The sequence below is a fragment of the Aptenodytes forsteri genome, unplaced genomic scaffold (genome assembly GCF_000699145.1).
Source record: "Aptenodytes forsteri isolate BGI_AS27 unplaced genomic scaffold, ASM69914v1 Scaffold15, whole genome shotgun sequence".
NCBI classification, from domain to species: Eukaryota; Metazoa; Chordata; class Aves; order Sphenisciformes; family Spheniscidae; genus Aptenodytes; species Aptenodytes forsteri.
The window spans coordinates 2,310,039-2,335,181 of record NW_008795129.1 but is presented as its reverse complement, the minus strand read 5'-3'; the positions used below and the strand labels follow the sequence as shown (position 1 = coordinate 2,335,181).

Here is a 25,143-nt window from a genome sequence, read left to right as displayed (position 1 = left end):
GTCCATCCACTCGAGAGGTGTGGGAAGAGAGATTGCCAGTGAAGACTGAGAAAAAAAAGTTGTTGAGTACCTCAGCCTTCTCCTCATTTGTTGTTACCAGTTTGCCAGTTGTGTTCGTTGCAGGGGGGTACGCTTTCTTTAACCTTCCTTTTCTGGCTGAAATACCTGTAGAAGCCCTTCTTATTATTCTTTATGTCCCTTGCCAAGTTCAGCTCCAGCTGCGCCTTGGCCTTCCTGACCCCATCCCTACACAACCGGGCAGTATCCCTATATTCTTCCCAGGATACCTGTCCCTGCTTCCACTGCCTGTGCATTTCCTTGTTGCCTTCAGTTTGACCAGCAGGTCTCAGCTCATCCATGCCAGTCTCTTGCCTTCCTTTCCTGATTTCTTACACCTGGGGATTGAGAGCTCTTGCACTCTATGGAAAGCGTCCTTAAAGATCTGCCAGCTCTGTTCTGCTTCCTTGTCCCCAAGGGCAGTTTCCCAGGGGGTCCTATTGACTAACTCCTTGAACAGCTGGAATTTTGCTTTCCTAAAATTCAGGGTCCTGTCTTTACTCTTCGCCTGACCCATATCCCACAGGACTCTCAACTCCACCAGTGCATGATCCCTGCAGCCCAGGCTGCCTCCAATCTTGACGTCACCGATTAGCTCACTTGTGTTGGTGACCAACAGGTCCAGTATCGCATCCCCGCTGGTAGGGCTGTCTATTACCTGGCTTAAGAAGTTATCCTCAATGCACTCCAGGAGTCTCCTGGATTGCCTACGGCTCGCCGTGCTACTTTTGCAGCAGACGTCAGGGTGGTTGAAGTCTGCCAGCAGGACGAGAGCCTGTGAGCACGATGCCTCCTGTAGCTGGAGTAAGAAGGCTTTGTCTTCTTTGTAAGAAGGCTCCCCTTGATCGGGTGGCCTGCACTAGACACCAATCACAAGGTTCCCTTTGTTGCCTTGGTCTGTAATTCTTACCCATAAGCTTTCAACGTGCTCGTGGCTATTCTTCAGAGACAGCGCTTCGCAATCTATCAATTTCTTCATGTAGAGGGCAACCCCTCCGCCCCCCTTCCTTGCCTGTCCCTTCTGAACAGCCTGCAGCCATTGATAGCCACAATCCAGTCATGGGATTCGTCCCACCAAGTTTCAGTGATGGCAACCTTCTTCATGCAGGCCAGAATCCTGTTCATACTTTGCTACTTACAGGCCAATAAATTACTTCTCCAAAAAGTTCCTTTCTTGATAAATCAATTTGCTCGTGTGTTTGCACTATATTATGTAAGGGGAGCCTTGTCATCTTATTGAAATAATAGGACATTGCGAGATACCAAGTATTTATGGCTAGATTTAACGATTTTAAAGGAAGCAAATTATTGCAGCTCCAGGGCAGCAGTAACTTACGTAGTGACAACTTATACATGTTTTATGTACCTATTTACTTCAATGTTCACTACGAAAGTATAGTTACCATAGCAATGACCATGTCACCAGATTTCTTTGCTAGTTCTGAAATACAAAATACCCATATGCCACCTGAACTGTGATTATTTTCTGCACAAGTACTGAACGTTGAAGTTGAGAGTGTCACACACTTCTCTAAACAAACAGTAACACATTGATTTACAGAACATTTTATGGTGAAAAGCAATTGGTGCAAGTGGATCTCGGGTCGCTAGCATCCCTAGTATTGTAAATCCTTTGCCACTAAGCTGAAAGAAAAGCTTCACTGGCTCCTATCAGCAGAGACTCCACTAGTAGATACTTAACCTTTAGTCTTCTGTGAAATATTGGTACTTACGTGCAATATTCCAGGACAATAATGTGTGGTATTCAGGAAGACATTTTCTCTGATTTTAGGTGTGAACTCATTAACAGAGCCATCTTTTGGCTATTTACAGCTTGTTAAAGTTACATAAAATAGCATCATAGAAAGTGGTGGGGTTTTTCCCTGCTTCTTCTACTTTAGAAATCGCAAATTTATGAAGAATTTAGGTAGTGACCTTGTATACCTCGGGGTGCAGCTCACTAACACCAATAGAATTGCAAAGCCAAGTACTAGATTCAGGTGAATACAATGCAGATAGTTGAAGAAAAGCAGTTCGCGGGACTGCAGACTTAATCCACCATTTCAGTCCTTCTCCTTTAATAAAGACCTGTCTACACAGGAAAATTAATCTGAACTGAGATAGCACATTATTTTAAGCACAACAGCTTTAACTCAGATTTGTATTGTGTCCATTTGTGGACAATCTTATGCTGGAACAGGAGTGGGTTGTTCCTGTTTAACTTACTTTGAAAATGTGTTTAAAGAGTAGCAGGGCACATGAATTATTGAGCACATGGAGCCAGCCATTAGCAATTCCATGTGAAGATGCAAAATTAAAATTGATCCACATTCATATAACGGTTGATCTCCTTTTCCTCGCATCATGAGGTGTCAGAATTCTTCCCACAAAGAAGGAATCTCACTTTGCTGGGTAGGGAAGTGGACATGGTGCTGTTAGGTATTAAGTTTATCTGTATGAGTTGTAGGGAAGAGTTAGGAAATTACTTTAGCTGGGAAGTTTGATCCAACCTCCCTAAGTCCTTGAACTGCAGGTGGAGACTGAGTGGTTCAGATTCCAGCTTTATATAGCAATGCCACTGTTTAGACTCTCTAAACCTGATCAGAGGCTCCCAAAGGAAAACAAAGTTTTAAATTAGAAAGAAGGAAATTTTTCTTCACGGCTTCCATGTTGACTGCAAATTGTGTAAAAGGATCAAAAAAAGCCTCTTTCATTGTGTTATAATTAGCAATCATTAATAAGTAATTCTAACTACTTCAGTTTTTATTTAGATTCTCTCCGTTCTCCTATATTTCTTAGAAAAAAACCCTCAGTATTTTTATGTTTATCAAGGCAGCAAGTGGAATTTGCAAATAATCCTTTAAAAGCATAGGTGTACTCTTCAACCAAAGACATTTGAACTGACCCTGGACATGTAGCCAGCAAAACTAGACGATTCAATTTGCTGGTGGAGTGCTGTGCTTCAGGAGTACCTTAAGCTGCGTGACTCTGCGTGAATTACCAGCTCAGGTAGTTCTGGGATCTCTGTGATGCTCCACTGCCTGATACAAACATGCCCAAAGACTTATATTGTCTCTGACCTTTGCACAGACGTACAGGTGCTATTCCCTATAGAATTTACCAGATAGCCTTCAACAGTGACCTATCCAGGGTAAGGGTAAGCTCCAGCAAGTCAATGGAGTATGGCCGCCCAGCTTCGCGCCGATGGGCAGGTATGGTGGGAAACTTTGTCTACAAAGCCCCCCTCTCTCTGCAGCTGATCGGCTGTGTGATACATTAGGTCACTCGGTCTATGTCTCTCCACTTTTACCACATACTGCTTTCGTAGTCAAGAGCGTGTTTGTTCCAGCTGTGATGTTAAATGTATAGCTCCATTTACACCTACAGGAATAGTCTGGCCAGAGGGGTTTTTTTATCATCACTGGCAAATACACTCAATACCGAAGCACGTGCGTCTTGTATATGGTTGAAGGTATAATGTACACTCACATGTGTTGGCACTGCAACAGACTTAGGAATAAATCTGCCTCAATGTCTGGATGAAGGCTGTCTTTCTCCTACTAAAATCTGACATTCAGTTCTTGTTCTGTAGCTACTGGAGTACTGTATTTCTTCTCTGTCCTCTTGCTGGTGCAGCCACCCCGTCTGGGGTGGATTCCATGCGTGTGATGCTCACACACATGCTGCTCTGCTGCCAGGAGCAGAGGACCCAATTTTTTGTCACATGAAAAGAAACTTGGTGGTATGGTACATTACTAAATGCTAGAGACTTATTTCATGAAATGGGAACACCGCAGGGGAATCTGGCAAGGAAGATGTGTTTATGTAACTGAATTGAGTGTTGCAACTGCCATCACTTAGTTCCCTTGGCTGCAGTGAGCGAGCTGTGAGAGAAAAACAATCCAAACAGAGGTCTTCAGACACTGAGGGCAGCTGTAATTGCATACAAATAATTAATAAAAATGAAATGCAGTATTATTAGAAAATACAAATACCATTCATTTTCTTACATGATCACGTGTACCGAGCTCATTGATAGGGACAGAAACACCCAGGCTTTTGCGCTTTTATTTGAAGTACATATTCTTTGGGTGTCTTCAGCACATTCTGATATCCCAGGGAGATTCATGACACAAGAATAATTGCACATAATGTAAACAAGATCTGCATTAGTTGGCTCTTTTACTCAGAATCCCTTTCCAAGTCCAGATGTGTGATGTATAAATGTTAGGAGAACAGAGTCCTTATGAAGTAGCTTTATCAAATGCAGCTAGTCTTCCAGCAAAAGGGAGAAAATATAAATTAGAGCTCAAGACCTTGGTCAAATCTGGTGCATAAAATTTTATGGTTATATTTAATGTTCCATATGTGCTTTGGACAAGTGCCATGTTTGTAAAGAACTGCTTCAATATTATTTTTAAAAAGTGACACTTTTAGCACAGTATCCTCTGCAAACTGTTCACTGCTCGCCATGTAAGCCAGCCAGACTCCAAATAAACTGTTTGTTTTCATGGTCTAAACCTAAGATGAAAATGCCTTTTAGAGCATGGCGATTTTCAAAGTGTGGCATGGTAGATATCATATGTGTCTTTTCGAAGCATAGTTCAGAAGAGTTGATTAACTTGACTGAAAGAGGAGAGTGTATGATATAAAAATCTGACAAGAGACAAGGAATTAGGAAGATGTATACATGACTGCTAGTGCTGCATATCTGTTCTAGCTTGTTGTTTATAACATAATTAGATTTTACTGTATTATATGAGCACTACATTCCTCCTAGCTCTTTTAGGAAAAACAAACTTCAAACCAAGGAGATTCTACAAATTTGTGCCACTTTTCGGAGGTCCTAGCCTATTTTTTTCTTCATTTCCCTAAATCCCTAAATGGCTGTCTTTTAAAAAAGCTTCCAATGCAGCATCTGGTGTGCTGTTATTGCCACTACTTTTGCTCTGAAAGCATAGCACTACTGTTTTAGAATGTTCCCATTTATTTGTTTTCTGGTATTTGGCCAAAAAATTTATTACTAATATAAGAGAAAGAAGTAAATTTTCAAGAACCCAAATCGGAATGCAGTCTGAACAAAAGAACAGCACTGCTTTGACCCTACAGCTCTCTTCAAATTTTGCGTAAAATGGAAGAGACACAGCGTCTTGGAAGAAATCGTAGGAATTCTTTGTGTTGGAAAGTGTGAGGCAAACTAAATGGATTGAAAGAGCTTCTGTTATATTTAAAAACTAATATAATGCTACAGGCAGAGAAAAAAAAAAAGATTATTTACACATCTAAGCACTCAGGAGGTGTGAGAAATCTGTAGTGAAGGGCTTGAGCAAGTACTTCGCTAAAAATAACCTGTCCAAAACTGAATTACTACTACTATTACTACAACTACTAATTTCAGCTTCAGAATAATTTGCAGTCTTACATTTGTCATGTAATAAAATAAGAAATGTATCAGGTGCAATTTCAGGTTCATTTGCAATATGCTAACATATACTAAGCATATAGTAATGGTTAACAAATACATAAATGTATATTAAAATATAATGTCAATCTGTTATCTCAGTAATTAAAAAATAGTTGTGAGACAAATCCTAAAATAAATGTAGCATTTTAAAGGCACAGAAGTAGAGGTTAAAGTGATAACTGTTCTGAAGTATAGCTGAGGATTAAAAAAATGTTCTTTGAGTCTGGGAGTATGTGGAGAATGTGCATATGCTGGAATCGGAAATGGTAAGTTTTTTGTACGCTTACTTACAAAATTTATAAAACATTATTGCTTGAAAACTATGATACGTTTTTATGATCCTTTGGAATATACAACTGGTGCCACTAGGAGAGTGTCCTTGCTTAGCAGAGATCTAGAGAACTGCTCTTGTAAAAAGAGCGCAGCTGGAACTCAAAGTTTTCTTCTGTTCAAATGTGGACCAAATCTTTCATGTCTCTTCTGTGTGGACTGAGTCCAAATTTTACTTTTCAACTTGGCTCTAAAAGTCATCTGTGTGTATTTATGAACTGAAGAACAATAGCACATAGCAAATTGTACAACAATCTCAGTCATTACACTGTAAGAATAATATATTTGCACTTTAATATTTTATAGCTAGTGAATGTATCAAGTGATATTTTTAAGAGAGAATAGATACTAATTCATTGCAACTATATTCACAAGGTAAAATTACTTCATAGTGACAAAAAGATACATCAGTACTATCTAACGTGAATGGTGATGTAACCAGTATATCTCAAACTATAGCTGCAGGTCTTCATAACCTTCAAGTGCTCAGAAAACTTGAAAGTGCTGGTAAGTTGTGGTATTTTAGTGGCTGTGATTCCATTGCAGGCAGGGTTTTTTTCCCCCTAGTTAGAGGTCTGGTGAATAAAAATGCTTGCGAAAACCACTGATTTAACCAGGAACGCTTTGGAGAATGGGTGCATGCAGGAGAAGACTGAAATACAGAAGGTTTCAGGGAGGGAGATCACCTTTGTTTTGTCATGAGCTATATACGCATTTGGGAAAGTCATGTGTGTGTATATGTGTACGTAAAGTTGATTTAACAGGGAAGGCAAATGCCTGAGACAAAACCACTGTGGATTCAGTTTCTTATCAGTATTACTGCTACGTATCCGGTGCGTCTTAGAGCAAATGATCACACTGAAAGAAAGGGGGGTGCATACAGTCATCCATGTAATAATGCATTGCTAAACTATGCACTTTTAACAAATAAGTTGTTGTCATAATTACGCTGTTATGTATTAGGTGAAAGATTACTGATCTTTGCAGGAATGTAATTTTCCATAATTAAATCATTTAATTTTGATTTTTTTCAATAGGAATTCATACATATTCATACATCATTTTATATTCTTTTTTGCATCTTACTCTTTATCGTTTTCCTTTTTTTTGATGAGTGACTGTGGTGTTTTAAAAGTAGAAAGGAGTGCTGAGAAAGGTTATAGTTTGCTTCGTGTCATAGGAATTCTGAACCCCACTTCTTGAAAAAAATTTCACTTTCATGTTTGAAAGCATAGTAACAAAACCGACCAATAGGATAGTCATGATCTTTTTACCTAAGCCAATTTTTAAAGGAAAAAGTAATTATAATGAAATGAGAGTGATTTGAATGCATGAAGCAATTGGTTATAGATAATTTGAATGTCTGCTGCCAAGCATATTATAACCCACTTGAAATAGTTAGGTGAAGTTTAGTGGTCAAAACATTAATGGACTTCCATGTTTTCTTCATCTTCGGTGTGCTGTACTGATGCTAGCAGTCCTTTGGCCAGCAGAAGCTGGATGGAAGGTTTTTCCTAGTTTGAGAGATACTGCTTATTTGTCAGAGCAGCTTGTTCTAATTCATTTGTAGTCCTTGACTGTCCTTACCTGCTGCGTGGTTGTGGTAGGTTGCTTGGTTTCTTTAGCTGTTTCTTTTCCATCCTAACAGTCATCTGACTTCTCTGCATATATCAGTAAGTCTTTGATAAAGTCCTTCCCTGTCTGCCTAGCCCCAGCATGGATTTTATCCCGTGCTTGGAGTCAGTAGCTACTACCTTAACGCAAAGTATAATATCAAATTTTGAAGACCTTGACAGACTGGAGAAATGGGCCAACAGGAATCTCATGAAGTTCAACAAATGGAAATGGCAGGTCCTGTACCTGAGGAGGAATGTTGGACAGGCTGGGGACCAGCTGGGTGGAAATCAGCTTTGCAAAAAAGGACCTCAGGATCCTGGTGGGCAAAAAATGGTTTTGAGCCAGCAACGTACCCTCACAGCAAAGAAGGCCGACGGCATCCTGGGCTGCATTAGGAAGAGCATTGCCAGCAGGTGGAGGGTGATGATCCTTCCCCTTGACTCGGAAGTGGTGAAACGCATCTGGAGTACTGGGTCAAGTTCTGGGCTCCCCAGCACAAGACAGACATGGACTTACTGGAGTGGCACCAGCAAAGGGCCATAGAGATGACTGAGGGTTTGGACCATCTGTCGTACAGGGAGAGGAGACTGAGAGCCTCAAGAAGAAGCAGCTCAGGGTGATCTTATCAATCCATGTAAATACCTAATGAGAGGTAGTAAATAAGATGGAGCCAGGCTCTTCACAGCAGTGTCCAGTGACAGGACAAGAGGCAACAAGCACAAATTCAACTACAGGAAATTCCCACTTAAGCATAAGAAAAAACCTTCACTGTGAGGGTGGTCAAATGCTGGGACAGGTGTGGAGAGGCTGTGGAGTCTCCATTCTTGGAGATACTCAAAACCCAGCAGTCTTGGGCAGGTCTGCTCTAGCTGACCCTGCTTGAGGAGTGGAGTTGGACTAGATGATCTTCAGAGGCCCCTTCCAACCTCAACCACTCTGTGATTTTGTAATACCTTTTTAAAATATGTTGGAATTTGTGATGCCTCTTAATTTCATTACTTGACTTCCCTTTCAGTCTCTGCTCTGTCTTAGCCCATCCCAGGTTCAGGTTGGCTTCTTTTAGAAAAGGAACAAACATACCAAAAAACCACTCATCCTCAAACACTTACTGGTCAGAAGCAGGTAAATTCTAACTTTTATAGATTTAAAAAAAATTGGTGCAAGAAATTAGCAACTTGTCCAAGATGACAAATAGTGCCTCAGTCACATCTGGAATTAGAGCTCATGTTCTTCAGTCAGGACCACAGTGACCTAACTGTGGTCAGGTTGAAATCTTGTTTTTCCATGCAGTGACCATGTTGTGAGAGAGCGCCACTAGTACAGACTGAGAACTAGGTTTTTCCTTCCATAAAGTAGCTGCAGTAGCTAAAACTGAAAATAAAAGAAAAAAATTTGTCTTGAGTATTCGTATCTTGAACACAGATAAATGCATCATCAAATTAGCTTTAAATAGCACAACAAACTCCAATAAGACTCTTTAAGTCAGCTGGGTTCAAACTTAATTGGAAGGGTAAAATTTGTAATATTAAGGTCAGTTAAAAAGTTAGTGTTATTGCTGGAGGTTGCAGTGAGCAATTTTATTTTCTTGCTAGAGTTAACAAGCAGTGCAAGCCTAGCACATGAAGAGAGTTACACGATGATTGCTCTTTATGGGGTTCCCAATACCATAGCTTTAGTTATATTTCTAAATGGCTGTGCATGACATCATACCAAACAAAGTATATAAAACAACTCAATTTCACTGCTAAAAAGGTGTTAACCTTTTAGCTGGACTAGGGAGAAGTCCTGATGGATCCCAGCACTTTTAGCACAGTATCTGATTATTCTCTTCATCTGAAATTGCTAGATGAGAATATCTTGTCCGTGATTTCAGGCTAGTCTGAGTGGTTGCAATCATAGAAGACCTTGTTGAAAATGATGCAATCTTTTATTTCTGTTGGTCATCCTTCAGCCAGAAAGTTAACACTAAGAGCATCCAATGAGCAGTATTAAGGACTTCAAAAGACCCTGCACATCTTTTGTTTTTTATATGCGTATAAAACTCTTATCTTCTAGCTATTAAATTAATTTTAAGATATTTGTTTTCATCTTTATTATGTTCTCCTGATTCAGTGATGGTTAAGGAAGGGGTCCTTTTTTACTTCTCCCTCTTTTCTGATCATGATGCATCTATTCTTAAGATAGAGACGGACACATTTGTATGGAGAGGTGGTGTAAGGAAGTATAGTTCGCTAGTTTGATGCTTATAATATGTGAGGAGAGAGACACATACAGAGTCATAGGTAGTTCAGTTCTTTAGGTAGGGATGTAAGGTAGAGCTATAAGTAATAGCGCTTTATCCATCATAAAATTTCAAAGTGGCTCAGAGGCATATCGCTGCTGCAGCTGTTGCAGACCCTGTAATGGCATTAAGCTCTGACTCAGGGCGATTTTTTTCTGGAGAAGATTCTAGCAGGAACTATAGTTCTGGTAATAACCTGAATAGGAGAATAAATAACTTGAATATTAATGAATTGTACGTAATACAGACGCTCCAGGGTGAACCCAAGCAGGACAGGAAATACGTTTTTTTTTTTCTCAGTTCTTTTCACACTAAGCTTTTTCAGACAAAACCCTCTGGTGCTCTGCCAGAACCCCCTCTGAACATTACAACTTTAACCCCATATGGTATTTATACTTGTTCTGATTATTCACTTGAACTGATTATTATTATTTTATATTTTCACCTACTGGGTGAAGGTAGTGTAGATATATTTACCAGTATCTTTAGTACTACTGGAGCAAGCTGAAATAATATTTTAGGATAGGATACGAACTCTTGCTCTCCTTTATGAGGAAAAGCAATTTTGGGGTCTGGCACTGCTCATGGGAAAAGTAAAGAGGGGAAAAAACCACCTTGGTGTTCCTTTATGATAATCTGCCCATCCAACTGATGCCAGCTGTGCTTTCTTCAGTAATAACCAGCGAGGGGTAGATACGTGCTCAGATACTGCTGATTCTCAGTGTTGATTCTCAAGCTGTGTGCGGGGTCTGTCCATTCTGTGACCAGCTTTTATTGATCTTCTCTGAAACGTGAACAGGTGTCCGCTACTGACCAAATCAAAGAGTAGTCTTCTGTGCTTGTCAAACGAAAATAATTTGGAAGCATTGCATCCGTGTAACACATCCCCAAGTACAGCTCAGACTTTACCAGCTGTAGCAGAATTTCACCAGGTAGACACTTGCTTCAGAAAATATGCTGGGTGGTTCTTTTGACTCCTGTTTCTCAAACTCTCATATGACCCATATTAAAGCAACTGTCTCTGGGGGAAACAAAAAAAACGGAAAAAAAAGGATAAAATCACATTCGCCTCCTGAGCCCTGAATGCCTTTATAAGTGGCCATTTTTTAATAAAGGCATATGAGCTTGTATTGCTTTTACAGAGTGCAGCGTAGTAATAGTTGGCCTTAAAGCAATGCCTGTCTAAATCAAACTACAATGACATAAAAGGCTGGATAGGACTACAGTGGTTTGAGTAACTGTTGATAACTGTTTAGTGCTGAATTGAAGAGGAACGTATGTATCTTGCCACTAACCACAAGAAATGTTCTGTTGGCACTAAAGGTTAGTGATCCAGCTGGAACTATGTCCTATAGACTTTCCGTCCATTCGTTTTAAATAACAGAATGGTAGGGGCCAGTTGTTGAAATCATATTTTCAAGTAATCATCAGATAGTCTTCAGCAGTATCTACCTCTGATTCCTTAGGTAGGTCATGATTATCATTATCACAGCTTTGACATCACCCCTATGTGCATAGCATGAAAGCAATCTTAGTTCTTGCATGCTGTTAATTCAGCATGTTAAGAAGTGTGGATCTGTCATTATATGTCTGTATGTGTGTATATATGTGCATCTATTATTTTCTCACTTAAAATTGGGATGGGCAATAAAATCAGGTGTAGCTTAGTTTGGCTTTGTGTAGCATACACAAGAAAGAGTGGTATAAAGGCAGATTGTATTACTGCACGTTTATGAGCTGCATAAAATACCTGGATTTGATATAAGAACACCCCACCAACTGCGTTGTGAAGTTAGTGGGTGTATGTATGTTACATCTCTGTTATAATTCAAAGGCAGCAACTGAAAATCCATTGTCCTGCCTGTGCTTTAAGCCACGTTTCCAGGGTCATACTTAGTGTAAAGTGGCCTGGAGCTGGAAGAGTGGAAAACATGGCATGACACAGCTCACTAGCCCCCTTCCTTAAAAACTAGCTTGGCTCCTGCCCTGTGACAAGTGTTTTATGAAGGAAATACCAAAAGGAGGGCACGTGGTGATCTTGACAGTACTATTCTTCATGACTTATCTTCTGACAAAAAAAAGAGGGAGATTTTAACAAAAGATGTCTTTCAAGGGCCTGTGTTCAGAATTACTGGGCACAACAACAGATACTGCTGAAATCAGAGGTTCTCAGTACCTGTTGGAGCATACAAAACTAAGGGTATAGCTCTGAAAGCAGAGAATTTTATAAGAAAGCTCTTTGTTAAGGACAAGGAAAGATGACAGAAAGAACAGGGAGATAGGAAAGACAAATGAGCCTACCTAAGGAAAGCTGAAGTACAAGTATTTGTAATTATATTATAATAAAGCAGAAGACTTTCATGTCTCTCTAGTGCAGTGAGACAAATAATACATGAAATTTTGTTTTGTTTTTTTTTAATTGTTTTAGAAAGCTTTACAAGTATACTGTCCTTTAGGGAATCATGAATAAAAACGTCTATTTCAGAAATACAAATCTTTAGCACCTATCTCTAAGAAAGGAGGTTGTCAATATAATACAACTTTGATTATTTGAGTCAGTCTTCTGTAGAATGAAGTTGTAGATATCAGTGTGCATCACTTGCATGAAAGTCTTCCCTATATATCAATTTGCTTATTTTACTTTGTTGTCACCCTTTTCATTTAGATAGCAGGGTTTTAATGTTAAAGAAAATTTCTACAACTAATAATTTGTTGAAGCAAACAAGGCAAGCTGTAGAAAAGCAAGAGAGGATACAAAGAGCACAAAGTTATACCAGGTCTAGAGATGAAGTCATGAGTGGGATTGATAGTACTAAATGGTTATACTGAAGAAAAAGAGAATTACCTGAGCGAGATAATCATAGCCTTTTGTGTTCAAGGAAACAACGTAAATGGAAGAAAACTAACAATTCATACTTCTTAGAAGACAGTCATACAACGGCAGTAGCCTGAAGCTGAGGAGGGAAATGTTTAAGATTGATTTTTAGAAGATTTTAGCAGTTGAAAAAGTCTCGTTAAGGTAGAGTGGTGGAATTCAAGTTATAATCAAACATGGTTGGTACCGGTAGGAATGGTTCCATCAAATGCAAACGCTAAGTGGATGGTCCTCATAGACATTTACTGTTTCTTATTGAGTGAGTCCACTGAATTTTGCTTTTTTACTTCTTTTTGTCGTTATGCACTCTGATTTACTGCAAGGATCTTCCTCTGTAGTTACACATGCTGTATGTGAATGTGCGGACTTAAGAGTACGTTGATTCATGGGCCGGGCTGAACCCACTAAGTCACAGATTTGTTATGCAGAGGAAGAGGATGATATTCCTGAAAATGTGAATACGGCTTGTTTTGGGCTTATTTTGGGTAGGTTAGGAAGTTTTCAGTTATTGCAATAGGAACTCCCTCAAAACCTGCCAGTAATCCCCCAATTAAAAAAGTTAATCAAATCTATTCCCCCCCCCCCGGGAAAAATAGAGAATTAGAGCAAGCTGCACAGGGTAGTACTGTAATATGTGAGTTTAGGTTATTCTGTGAGATGTCTCCTCTACCAAGAAGGATGGCAGGGGAGGGATTAGCTTCAGTGTCCCCTGCATTTGCTTTCTTGTGTAATTACGGGAAATGCATTCAGTGTGCAAGGGTATCATTGCTGTCCTGCTGTTTTATCATTTCTTTATGAGATAATGTTGATTTCAGCGATGAAATGCAAATTTAGTTTACAGTGCTCCTTTTCTCTGCATAAAGGTTAAAATGCGTATTGTAGATAATACTGTTGGTGGTGCTTTTGAAACAGTCTTTGTCAGCTACTTTCAGCAATACATGGTTTTAAATGCTGTGCAACTGCATGAGTTTTATGTTGTCCTACATGAATTAAATTTAAGCCAACATGCATGTTGTTACCATTTTGGCTATAATTTGATCAAGTCATCATAAAACCTTGGTACCAACAAAAAAAAAATTGGCTGTGTTGAGAATATTTGATATATAGTGTGCCTTCTGTGTGTTATGGCAAACCAAACGTACAGTTATTGAAGTTGAGCCATCTTAATTCTATAATCATAAAATTCTTCTAACAGAGGGGGCTAACAAGTACTCCTAGGAATGCAGATGCTAATGAATTCTGTGTTTGGAGGATATGTTTCTGTTTACTTATAAACAAATAGTTTGTATTGCTGGTGATAAAAGGGCTCAGAATTTTAACAAGTCCTGTTACAATTAGCTCCAGTGTAGATTATAGACAGCTCCATTTACTAAATGCTGGGACTCCAACAGCAGTAAGATACATGCAAGAATGGAAATAGTTTTCAGCTAGCAAGCGAGTTCTAACATAACAGCAAGGCCAGTGCTAACGGAAGCTGTCTTTTTTTATTGTTATCTCTTTAGTTTATCTCGCTTTCCTGTGTAAACTGCTCACTATTGTGCAAAGAGAGGGTGTGTGTTAACTTTGGTGACATTGTGTTACTCCCATTAAGTAATGCTGTACACAGGTTTTTTCAGCATGACTGTACTTAGGATTTCCCCCCCCCCAAACTGCATGAGCCAAATAATGTTTCATAACTAATAACATCCCATTTCTACTTTAGGTGGTACGGCAATAAATTCGCTGTCGTGGTTAGTAAAAAGACTATATAGAAAAAGGAGTGTGAGTTTTTAATATATTTAGTATGAGAGAGCAAAAAGGTGGGGAAGAGGGTTTTAGGAAATGAGATGTTCTGTTGTAGACAACAATGGAAAATAGCTCTGAAAATGCTGAGTTGGAGTAATGAATGAATAATGTCTGAAGTTTATCAAAACTGAAAGAACTCCTGATGTGAAATGAAGCCTCCTAAGAAAATTCTGTTCTGTCGCTGTTTTGCTTTGCTGTTGTCGCCTGTCACGCATGAATGAAAATGCTGCATTCTCCAGGGAGCGGTAAAGCTTCTGTGTAGGTTGTTTATTTCCTTAATCCCTCCTTCTTCGTGATTTCCAATGTCAGATATAAAATGGAAAGCCTGTAAATATAGTGATTATCATACTGATTATCACCTGCATCAGGGAACGCCCCGGCTGGCCGTTGTAACCCTAGCAGTCTCCACATGTTACAGCCACTTAGATTTTAACCTGACTACTTTATTAGAGACATGAAGCTCAGTATGAGGTGCCCTAGGGCTGCACAGATGGGGTCTGCTTGTTTCCTGTTCTCACTGTTATTGTGAATAGATACTAAAAGGTTCTCATCGCTTTTATCTGGTTAATTTACTTTGAACTGTCCCTGGCATTCAGGGCCTGCCTCACATTTCTCACCATTTTGCAAACACCAAACTGTAGTCTCCAAACGTGTGTTTTGAGCTTTATTATCTTTTTTACTGGAAGGGCCTTAATTCTTAAAGGGGTGTAATTCTGAGAGAGGCTGATTCTTAGGGGGCTATAGGCGCAGTCCTTACTGAAAGAAGCTGTTCAGGAGTTACTCTGAGGTTCGGTTGATAAGAGAGAAGAAAATTAAGATTGCTGCTGTTCTTTGGCACGTTCAGACACCCTTAGATTAGAGGTCAACTGCAGGAAAATCTATGATTGTATGCTAGCTACTATTATTCATGTAGCCGGGCAGCAGACCAGGCTAAAAGATGACGCTCTAACAGGAAAATCCAAAGATGAGATACTTTTTAACAAATGTGCAATCATTTATCCTTTCTTGTGGAAGGGCCAGGTCCCTCAAACCACATGTGCTATGCATGGGTGCCCCAGTACAGAAAATTAAGATGAATTCTCTCAAAGTCTCCCACATAAGGAAATACTACTTAACAGAATAGTTTTTATTTCACAGATGTAAGAATGTAGCGGTGTCCAGTTTCCTGGCCAAACAATAGTTTAACACAGATGTTAATGTCCTGCTGCATTGGGACATTAAAGAAATCCCCTTAGGACAGATCAGTGTAACTTCCGATTTCGATTGCATGACCAAAAACCTGAGGTTGAAGAAGTAATTTGGCTACAGTACGTAATTTTTAGGCCATTTTCTTATTCTCTGCCCCCTTATGACTCCCTTATTTTTCTTATTTTTGTTTTTTTCTGTGTCCCGGTCCCATTTGAGGCTTTCTTGATTGTGTTGCAGTTCATTGTAAGTGCATCCCTTCGGAGTGGAAGCTTGCAGGCTCCTTTTTTCATACGAGCATAGGCTTTGTTAATCACATGCTGGTTTAGGAAAAGACTGCATGATATCTTTGAACCCTACACTCCTGCTTGACAGCCAGGCTAGCAAATGTCATTGACTGTGTGATGTACAAGAAGGAATTCAATTGTAAGTAAATTGTCAAAGTGGCTAACCTTGCCCGCACCCAATTGTCAGGACCATGATTCAGTTTTTCTGTCAACATCAGCTAAGGCTAACCCGGTCAGCCTTATGTTTCTGCAGTGAAGCAGCCTGAGGAGTTGTGCTTTTTCAGGTTATCACATTTTGGTAACCTCAACTTACTGTTGTTGTAATCAATTGCACCCACTTCAAATTCTTATATTGCCCCCAAATTGGCAGATCATATAGGTCCGCAAGTATGTATTTTCTGCAGCACTAAAAGCCGTCGTAGGGACACGGGACTTAAATGGTTTGGTACGGTAGTTATTTTTGTTTGGTTGGATCTACTCACCATTTTGGCTCAAGACTTATCCCTCTATTAATATCACTTGGCAGAGATAATCTGGAAAATGCAAGTAAAAACATAAAGACTTTGAGGGTTTTCTGCAATATTTGCAATGTTAAGGTAGAAAGTGAGTAAGGGAAAAAACATTGCTATTGTCTTCTGTCCCCTTGCTTTTATTTCAAAACAGATTTTAATTGCTCCAATTAATATAAATAAGAAATGAGGACATTCTCATACCCTGATGTTTCCTCTGTTCTTTCAGGAAAAGAACATGGTTAAATTGCCTAAAGCAGTCATTAAGACATCAGAGTATTTTAAAATGCTCGTCTGATTCCACCACAAGGGTTTGAACACGTTTTGTGATCCTGTTTTTTTAATGCACCGTAGATGACAAATGATTTTTTAAAATGGCTTGATAACCTGTGTCCCGTGAAGTGCCATACATAACTGGAGATACAATACAATTTCAATTAAAAATATGTCTGAAGGATGTTTGTCTGGATTTGAAGTAGTGGTTTCCTAGTCAAAGTCCTATCTCCAGAAGTAACTTTCCTCGCCTGGAAAAAACATATTGTACCTTCTTTATTTGAACTTGCGAAGTGTGTTGACATTGTACTGTTGTTGGGCTTGAGGGAAGGAGGGGGAAGCTTTTGGTGCGACTATCAGAATTGAACAACTGTCTATGGGTATACTGAGATAATCGTGTAAAAGGAAAACTGGCTGAATGAGTTTCAAAATGTGTTATTTCTTCATTATCTAGCACTTTATAATTAACTGTTCTTTTTTTATTATTTCAGGAAGCTGCCACTTTTGCTAGAGAGCAAGGCTTTGAGGTGAGTTAACCCACAATTGCACACTAAACAGATCCTAAAGGTTTTTTTTCTTGCTGATAATGAAGTTCTTTTGGACAATGATTGATGTGCTATTATACTCTCCAAGCCTCGCAGCGGTTGCCATGGAAACTTGGCAGTCGTCATGGTTTCTTTGTTCTGCCAGCTCAGTGTTATGACGCACTCTGCTAGGTCTGCACCCAACATCGCCTACAGATGTTATTTATTGAATTTTGAAAAGCCTCTTGGGAAGCCGAGAGGTTGGGCACGGTTTCAAGCTGCCTCTGCAGATATGGGACCTGTCAGTTTGTTCAGTTAAAAAGCTACCTCATTAGCTGCATTACACTCCATAAGGATTCACTGCTAAAGCAGTGGTGAAGCAAGACTAAATAGTGAAATATAACACCGCTTAAATAACTTAAACCCTGCCATATGCGGATTATCATTATGCAAATGAATTTTAGAAAGGTTGTATATAAAATTGTTAGGTACTGATTAATGTAAACCACGCTTCTACAAACAGCTTCTTTTAGAAGGGGTAGTGTGGAATTTGTGTTTCAAAACATATTCGAGTTGGTGTTTTCCATCTGTGCTCTAAAAATGTATGATCCTCTACTTTCTTGAAGTAAACACTGTTGATTTTACAGCGATTTTCAGAGCTTTTGATTTCATCTTCTTGAGGTATTTATTTGACTAGTATCTCCCATTGGCTAAATTCAGATAACTTAATCTGGAGAGCTATCAGCTATTGGTCTCTAATGCTGAATTCAAATAGGCAGGTTTTAAATGCTATAATTAATGTGACAACGGTTGTGCTAATTTTGCACATAGTAAGTGATCTTACTGAAATCTAAATTGCAGAACTGAGCACACGTAAATCCTTTTACATGTTTTTTCACTGGAATAAGACCCGTCTTAATTGATTTGTTTGCAGTATAAAAGAACAGATAGGAGTTTGACTGCTCAACACCCATTTTGCATAAATAATAGAAGCCGCGCAATTCAAACCGCATCGCTTTAAGAACATGCCACTTTTGTGTGTGGATGGTTGCATATAAAAAAAGAGGGAAAGACTGACAGCTTTTGTTCTACAATTTAGATTTCTTTAGAACCATGCACCAGCAGGTACATCAATGCCATCAGTGTTTTAGATATTAAAACTGTGGGCTGTCCCATTTCATTTTATGTTTCCCAAATTCATGTGGCTGCTTTGTAGAAATCAAGACTTTTTATCACTGTCAATTTTCATTTGTATAATCTGTATTGTTAGCATAAAAACACACTTTGAGTTTATTCTATCAAATGAATGAATTTCACAGATGCCTCCAAATATAATATGAAGCATAACAAATTATTGGTACCCTCTGGTAGCTAGACAATAAAAAAAGAAAGGAAGTAGTGTATTAAGCCTACCCATTCTATATTTTTATTGCCCCCTTGAGCTAAAGACTTTGAATGTGCCTGGTTTAAATTCAGTTCTAGTGACAAACTGCTTTTGCTGGTGCCTGCTAACTACCATCGTATTAACCTTTCCATTAGTGCTTGCTTAGAGATTCTAGCACAGTTCCTTCTGAACATCCTAAATCTGCCACATTTGATTACAGCATATCAGTAAAGTGCACAATGATTATGATCTTATCTCTTATTACCCCCTTGCTTGGCAACAACTCACATGTCAAGTTTACTGACAGAGATGTGTAAAACTTGGTAAGTGTCCACAGTCTTATTTTCCCATTGCGCTGTGGAGGCAAAAAAAAAAATCACACTACTAGTAAAGTGTCTTAGGAAAAATTTAAAGAGCTTCAATTAGCCTTTCAATTAAAACCAAGAAAAATTTCCAGCAACTCTCAAAAGCTTGTAAAACTGATTCTGCCATTTATATTGAGAATAGAGAACTGATGAAACACAGAAAAGTAAAGTCAAGGACTGGAGTGACCAGAGCAAAAATCCAGAGGATATTTATCATAGAAGTGATGAAAAGTTGCTGGTAGCTGAATTTGAATTGCAGCCTGGAATTTTATTTTTTAACAAAAATCATCAGAAACCTTTTAGCATGGAGAATCAGTTGTGACTAGCTTTTTTTTTTTTGGCCCCCCCTCCCCCCTTTTTAATCTTCTTCTTTTCTACCTTCCAGTAATTTCAACAGTTTATGTGGACTAAATGCATCTTTCAAATATAGATTGAGTTAAGTATATCTGAAAGAATTTTTGAAAAAAAAAGAAGTACAATCAAGTCAACTTCAGGAAAAAATACACCTTTCCTGAAGAAATAAAATCTTGTCATAGGCAGGAGAAGACACTTCCATGACATGAATTTGTTTTTTCTTTGTAAGAGAAACCATGTTCAAAGGAATATTTATTTTTATGCTTCACCTTACCAAGAGTTAGTTTTCTATTGTACTTAGCTGAAATCCAAGGTGTTTTTGTAAAATCAGTCATGATATTTGAAGAACCATTATTTCCTTCATTTTATCTCCTGACCAACACTTATCTGTAATAATCAAAAGTAGAACATTACTTCTGACGCAGTCTCTTCCTGGAGTGCATCAGTGTTTTCTTTTTTGTGAATTTTGTGTTCGATGACATTTTAAAAGTATTAAATAAATAGTCAATTCACTGTCTGTGAAGACAGTGCTTCATCCTAATTGTATGTTGCAGTCATCTCAGTAATACATTGTAATAGTCACAATTTTTATCCCAGGGAAGCTCTTGGACTTGGTTCCCCTTGAAGTGGTAGAATGGTTGTCAGTATATTTTAACTGGATGTTTGTAATATGTTTCAAATAACAAAATTGCCAGGACAAAAGTTTATGAGATTTTGTTTTTACAAAATGGTAACTTGCTGTTTGTTCTGTGTAGGAATTAGGACAACATAATCCTACTTTAATATAAAATTTAGGGTTCAATTCTGTCCGTCAAGCCAAGAAGTAAAATGAAGTGAATGGAACAGTATGTATCTAAGGGGATAGTAGCAGCTGCCATGCAAAATAATTTTTCCTGTTAGAGGCAGAGGTCTCCTCCTAAGTATGTATTGGCTGGGGAACCAAATTAGAGAGTTTTGGTACCCTGGACCAAATTTAGGTCTTCAAGTTAATGAGGTACACTGCACAGGTCCGCTGTTTTCAATGGATTTATGCCTGTTTAGGTCAGGGCTATGGTAGTCCCAGCTATCGTGTATCTGTTCAGAGGCAAAGATCAGAAGATATAGTTTGACTAGCAGTTTTAATTGTATGCAGTTTTTCACATACCTCTACCTGATCCTGGGATATCTGGTGTACTTTCTTTACATGCATATATTCCACTTACTTGCTGGAATGAATGCCACATGCAAGGTTTTTCAGGTGCAGCATCAATAGGCAAATCATGCTTCTGTGAGATTTGTATGACAGCTTTGTTAAATCAGATTCAAGTGTATAATTGGATATGTGTGAGTATCCTGTGAATTTGGGACACGTTGTAGCGGCTTTAGGACCACAGACCAGTACAGTCTTACCATTCGGCCATGTCTCTAGATACAGGATGTATAAGAAAGTCTCGATAAGCGTGCAAGTACGAGTTAGTGCAAAACAACTATTACTCATTTCAGCTATTGGAAAATATTATGTGTATTCTGAACAGAAACAGGAGATGACAACATTTCATGATGTTTGCTTGACAGTGAGATGAGGGGCATAGTACCTCTGCAGTCCTAAGCTGTAAATATTCACATATTATAAAATGTCACAGTTGTACCTTCAAAATACAACATAATGGTAAGGTGGAGATACATTGTGGAAAAGTTAAAGCCTCCTCAACACTGAGATTGTAGCTCTTCCACTACATAAGGTCTATCTTAGTCTCTTCGTTTGAAAAATTTTAGTATAGAAAGTGATTTTGGCCAAAAATGGCCAAGTTAATTCTCACAGAAGATGCTATTCAGTTACTTTTAAAGTCTGCACAATCAGACACAAGTCTCCAAACCACTGTTTTGAAATTTCTGCTTTTTAAAAAATTGCCTTTTTTTCCCCTAAATACCTTCCTTCTACTGTTACATGCTTATTATATATTTAATTCTTCCTGAAAACATGTGCTTTTTACTTTTTTTCACTGTCTACTTTATTTCATCCTTTACCATCATTCTTCACTAATCTTATTCCTCAGGGTCCTCTTTCCCTCATATAAATTCATCTTTATTCTTCCTTAAACTGAAGAAATCATCTCTTGATCGTGCCATTTTCTCCTATTATAACTTCCTCATTTTTCTTTTAAAATTTAAAGTGCATGTAAATACATTGCACAAATATCTTCGAGCTCTTTGATTTCTGTGCCTGCTCTGCTCCACTGTAAATGTGCTTAATAAAGTCACTAGTAGCCACTTCCTACTTAGCAAAAACTAAACACCTCTCTCCTGTTTCCTTTGATCTCCATGATGCTTTATTGCATTTTCTAGTTCATGGATGTCTTAATTATCAAGGCCTGAAACAGTTCGGAATTTAGGTGAACCTTCAGAAGCCTACGTACTACCAAGCTGGAGGGCTGTAATTCTCCATCCATCCCCTGTTCAACAGCTTGTGCCATCAGCTGATACCTGCTAGTCGCAAATCTCTTAAAAAGACATTTCAAAACAGAAAAGCAGCGTTCAATTTTTTTCTCTGGCATCTTTAAGGGACTCCTCGCCCTTTGAGAATTAGGGGTAAGATGGCCCCTGTTCACTGTCCTCAGTCCACACAGAGGGGTTCAACGTTCTTCTCTTTCTTCTCTGGTGGAAGACGTTGCCTTCTAAAAGCTATATTAACAGTCTGAGCAGGAGGAAGGACAAAATAACACAAATGAGAGTGTAGTGTATGGAAATGAAAAGTACGAGAGAATCTAAAAAAGAGGTAAAGAGACCAATAAGTAAGGGGAAATTATTTTCATGTTTGGCAAATGTGTATAAATCAATGAGCTCACTGACTACCAGAGTTGGGGGAGAAATTAAAGGGAGGCTAAGAGCGTTGCAAAACAGCTAGGTAATTTTCACATAAATAGATACTGGTAAGTATGTAGCCCAGGCATATTCTCTGTCCATAATAAAGGTGAAGTGCTTGAAGATCAACAAGATTATCAAAAATCAGCAAGTAACCAAGACTGAATGGTACGCAGATTATAGTTCTTGAAGTGTTTAACTGACCTGCTGATGAAAAATAATCAACCTCTTGTTAAAATCAGCAGCTGCAGTCAAAATGGCACATACTGTACCTGGATTTCAAAATAACACTATATGCTGATTTTGGAAGATAAAAATCTATTTATTAATAATGTAAATTAATTGTAACAACTCTGGTAAATGACTTGAAACCACTCCGGATAGCTTTATCCATGAACTCTATTCATTATGTAATTGTGTTAAAAAATGCGTTGGGATTCGTAATGAACAGGACACAAAACAACGCAGAAAGTATTGTTATGTTTTCATATATTCAACGCTAGGCCCTCACCAAATCAGCTGTGTTTCACTACAGTTGCTTGTACGCAAGAGCAAACTGGGGAAAAAAGTATAGTGTTATTTAACACAGATATGAATAAGGTCGGACATGGTAAGTAGCACAGAGAATAATTACAATCTTTCTTACTTTTCCTAATGTTAAAAAAATAAAAGAAAAAAAGAAAAAAGTGTACATGACAAGAAATAGGTTTACATATACCAAAGATAATTTGTAGAACTTACTGACTTGAGATAAATCTGAGAACAAAAGCTTCCCACATAGCATTATAAAAGGATTTGATGCTTATACAAATAACAGGAATACCTATATTTAGATTAGACTGAAAACTAAGTAAATTAGAAATTGAAATCCTTGTGTTTCAGATCATAGGGCAACTATGAGAATAGGAAGGGTAATATTCTAATGACAAGTTGTGCTCTTCGGATGGATGAGAGTTTTGGTTCAGTATGCCGGTTTCTCTGTTCCTATCTACATGCACTATGGCGTACAGACAAAGTCCCTTTAAAGCAAAGACTCCTGAAATTCTTGCAGCTTAGCCTTGCTTCAGAAAATCGGGGATGTTCTGTGCCCCACTGAATATAGCTTTCACCCTTTGCTTCCCTGCACCTCAGTTATGCAACCAGCTAGTGAGCACAGAGCGTGTTCACCTGGGCTCCGCGCCTTCGAAGGTGCCGCAGCGTACAGTCAGTTTACTTGCTGAGATCAGTTGCTGCAGGGAAGTTAGAGAAACAGTACTTGTAATCCTGCTGAAATCAGAGGGATTATAGTACTATAAAACCTGGCTAAATTGGATGAAGATCAGGCTCAGAGTTTATCCGAAGTATTCTCTTCCCAATTTTATTTTTAATTTTATGATAGGTAAGGTTAGAAACCAGTCAGCAGCAAAGAAACCCGCTAACTGCTCATTAGGAAATGCTCTGTAATTCCTTTGTTAGCTTTGCAGTTTTGCAGCAATTGGAATAGCTGAACTATCATTACCGAGATTAAAAACAATGGTCTCGTAGTACTACATAAACCCTTAGGAGAATGAAGTATTCCTCCTGTTAAAAATCTTCCTCTACTGACAATAAAGTCTATTTTATGCCTAGCCGTAAGAAAATAAATCTTTGATCTGCTAATAAAGTTCTAATCTCTCACCACTCTAGTATGCTGGTAACAAGAATTTTTTTTCTCTCTATTAATAGACTGAAGACATTAAAGAGATAGCCCGGAAGACACAAGCCCTGCCAAAGGTGAACACTAAAAGGCAACGAATCGTAGTCTTTACCCAGGGGAAAGATGACACTGTAATGGCTACAGGTATATTTTTCAAATCTCCGTTGTCGCTCACAGTAAATATTCCAGTTAATCAATTACAGGTTGTGGTTTTACAAATTATAACTGTTAAGTGGTAGTCGGAGGGTTTGCCTTTTGATGTTAGTCCGTGTTTCTCATTTGTTATGCTTTTAATTGTTTTAAGATTCTGAATTTGGGAAGTTAATATTTCACAGGAATGCCTGAGAATTTAGTTCTGAACATCTTAAGTTCTTTTTTTATAACATAGATCTAAAATATTGATCCAGTTGGTTTTACTCAGATTTTTATGACTTGAGACTTTATCTGTGTAGCCATCTTTGCTGCAAACAAGAACACACTATGCCTGCCGAGAACAGCTGTGCAACAGTATAGTATATTTAAACATTTGTGAAGAGGAGGAAGTGAAATCCAGCACTAAGTGAATTTCCAGGCTTTTTTGCTTTGAGCAGAAAATCTCACTTTAGCTTTTCTCAGCCGTCTGCTTTTCTATTCTCAAAGGAGTACGTGGGAAAAAGGTGTTCTAGCAGGGATACAAGTAGTTTGTGCTGTCTAAATTGATGATGTACGACGCACAGATTTAAGCATTATAAACATGACTGCCTACCTTTTGACAGTCTCTTTAATTCTGTCCACCTATGCTTCTAGACTAAATAAAGCTATTAAAAACATGTGCTGTGGCAAGCCGTTTTAGTCATTCATTCCTTCACGAGGTAAGTGAGGGCTGAATTCCTCCTTTGGAAATCAAGTGAAGTTGAGGAAGCTTTGCACCTGAGGGACCGGTGCTTACTCATACGATATGTGCCTCAAAATCAGAATTGGCTTCAGACTGTGGCTGCAGGGCTAGGCACTAAGTAGGTAGGTCACTGCTATATAGATCACGCTTAGCAGCCGTTTGAATGATTTCTCCAGTAGTTTGCATCTTCCTCTATTTTGTTAGCTACAAACTGGTTTAAAGGAAATAGAAAGCAGTCACTGAGAGTTGGGTATGTGTATCTCGCTGAATAATGATGGAAGTGTTGCGTCCAGAAAGTTACTGCATTACGTGAATGGCCCATATGGAGGCACTCCACTTGAGTATTGTACAGTTGGCTGAAAAATAGCAGTATAAAAATGTTTTATACATGAGCTAGTAATAATGGTAGTAAACCTAAATCTTATATGTAACCCTCCCGTGCTCTTATTTAATTTTCACTGTG

The 25,143-nt window shown here is 38.5% G+C and overlaps 1 protein-coding gene across 1 annotated transcript in view; it reads left to right on the top strand.

Annotated features, from left to right (window-relative positions):
- The window catches only part of ADK (adenosine kinase), a 303,687-nt gene that overhangs the window by 236,290 nt on the left and 42,254 nt on the right, over nucleotides 1-25,143 (top strand). Inside the window, exons 7-8 of the mRNA XM_009277647.2 lie at nucleotides 17,155-17,190; nucleotides 23,836-23,950. Of these exons, the coding sequence (XP_009275922.1) occupies nucleotides 17,155-17,190; nucleotides 23,836-23,950 (151 nt within the window). The remainder of the gene's footprint in view (nucleotides 1-17,154; nucleotides 17,191-23,835; nucleotides 23,951-25,143) is intronic.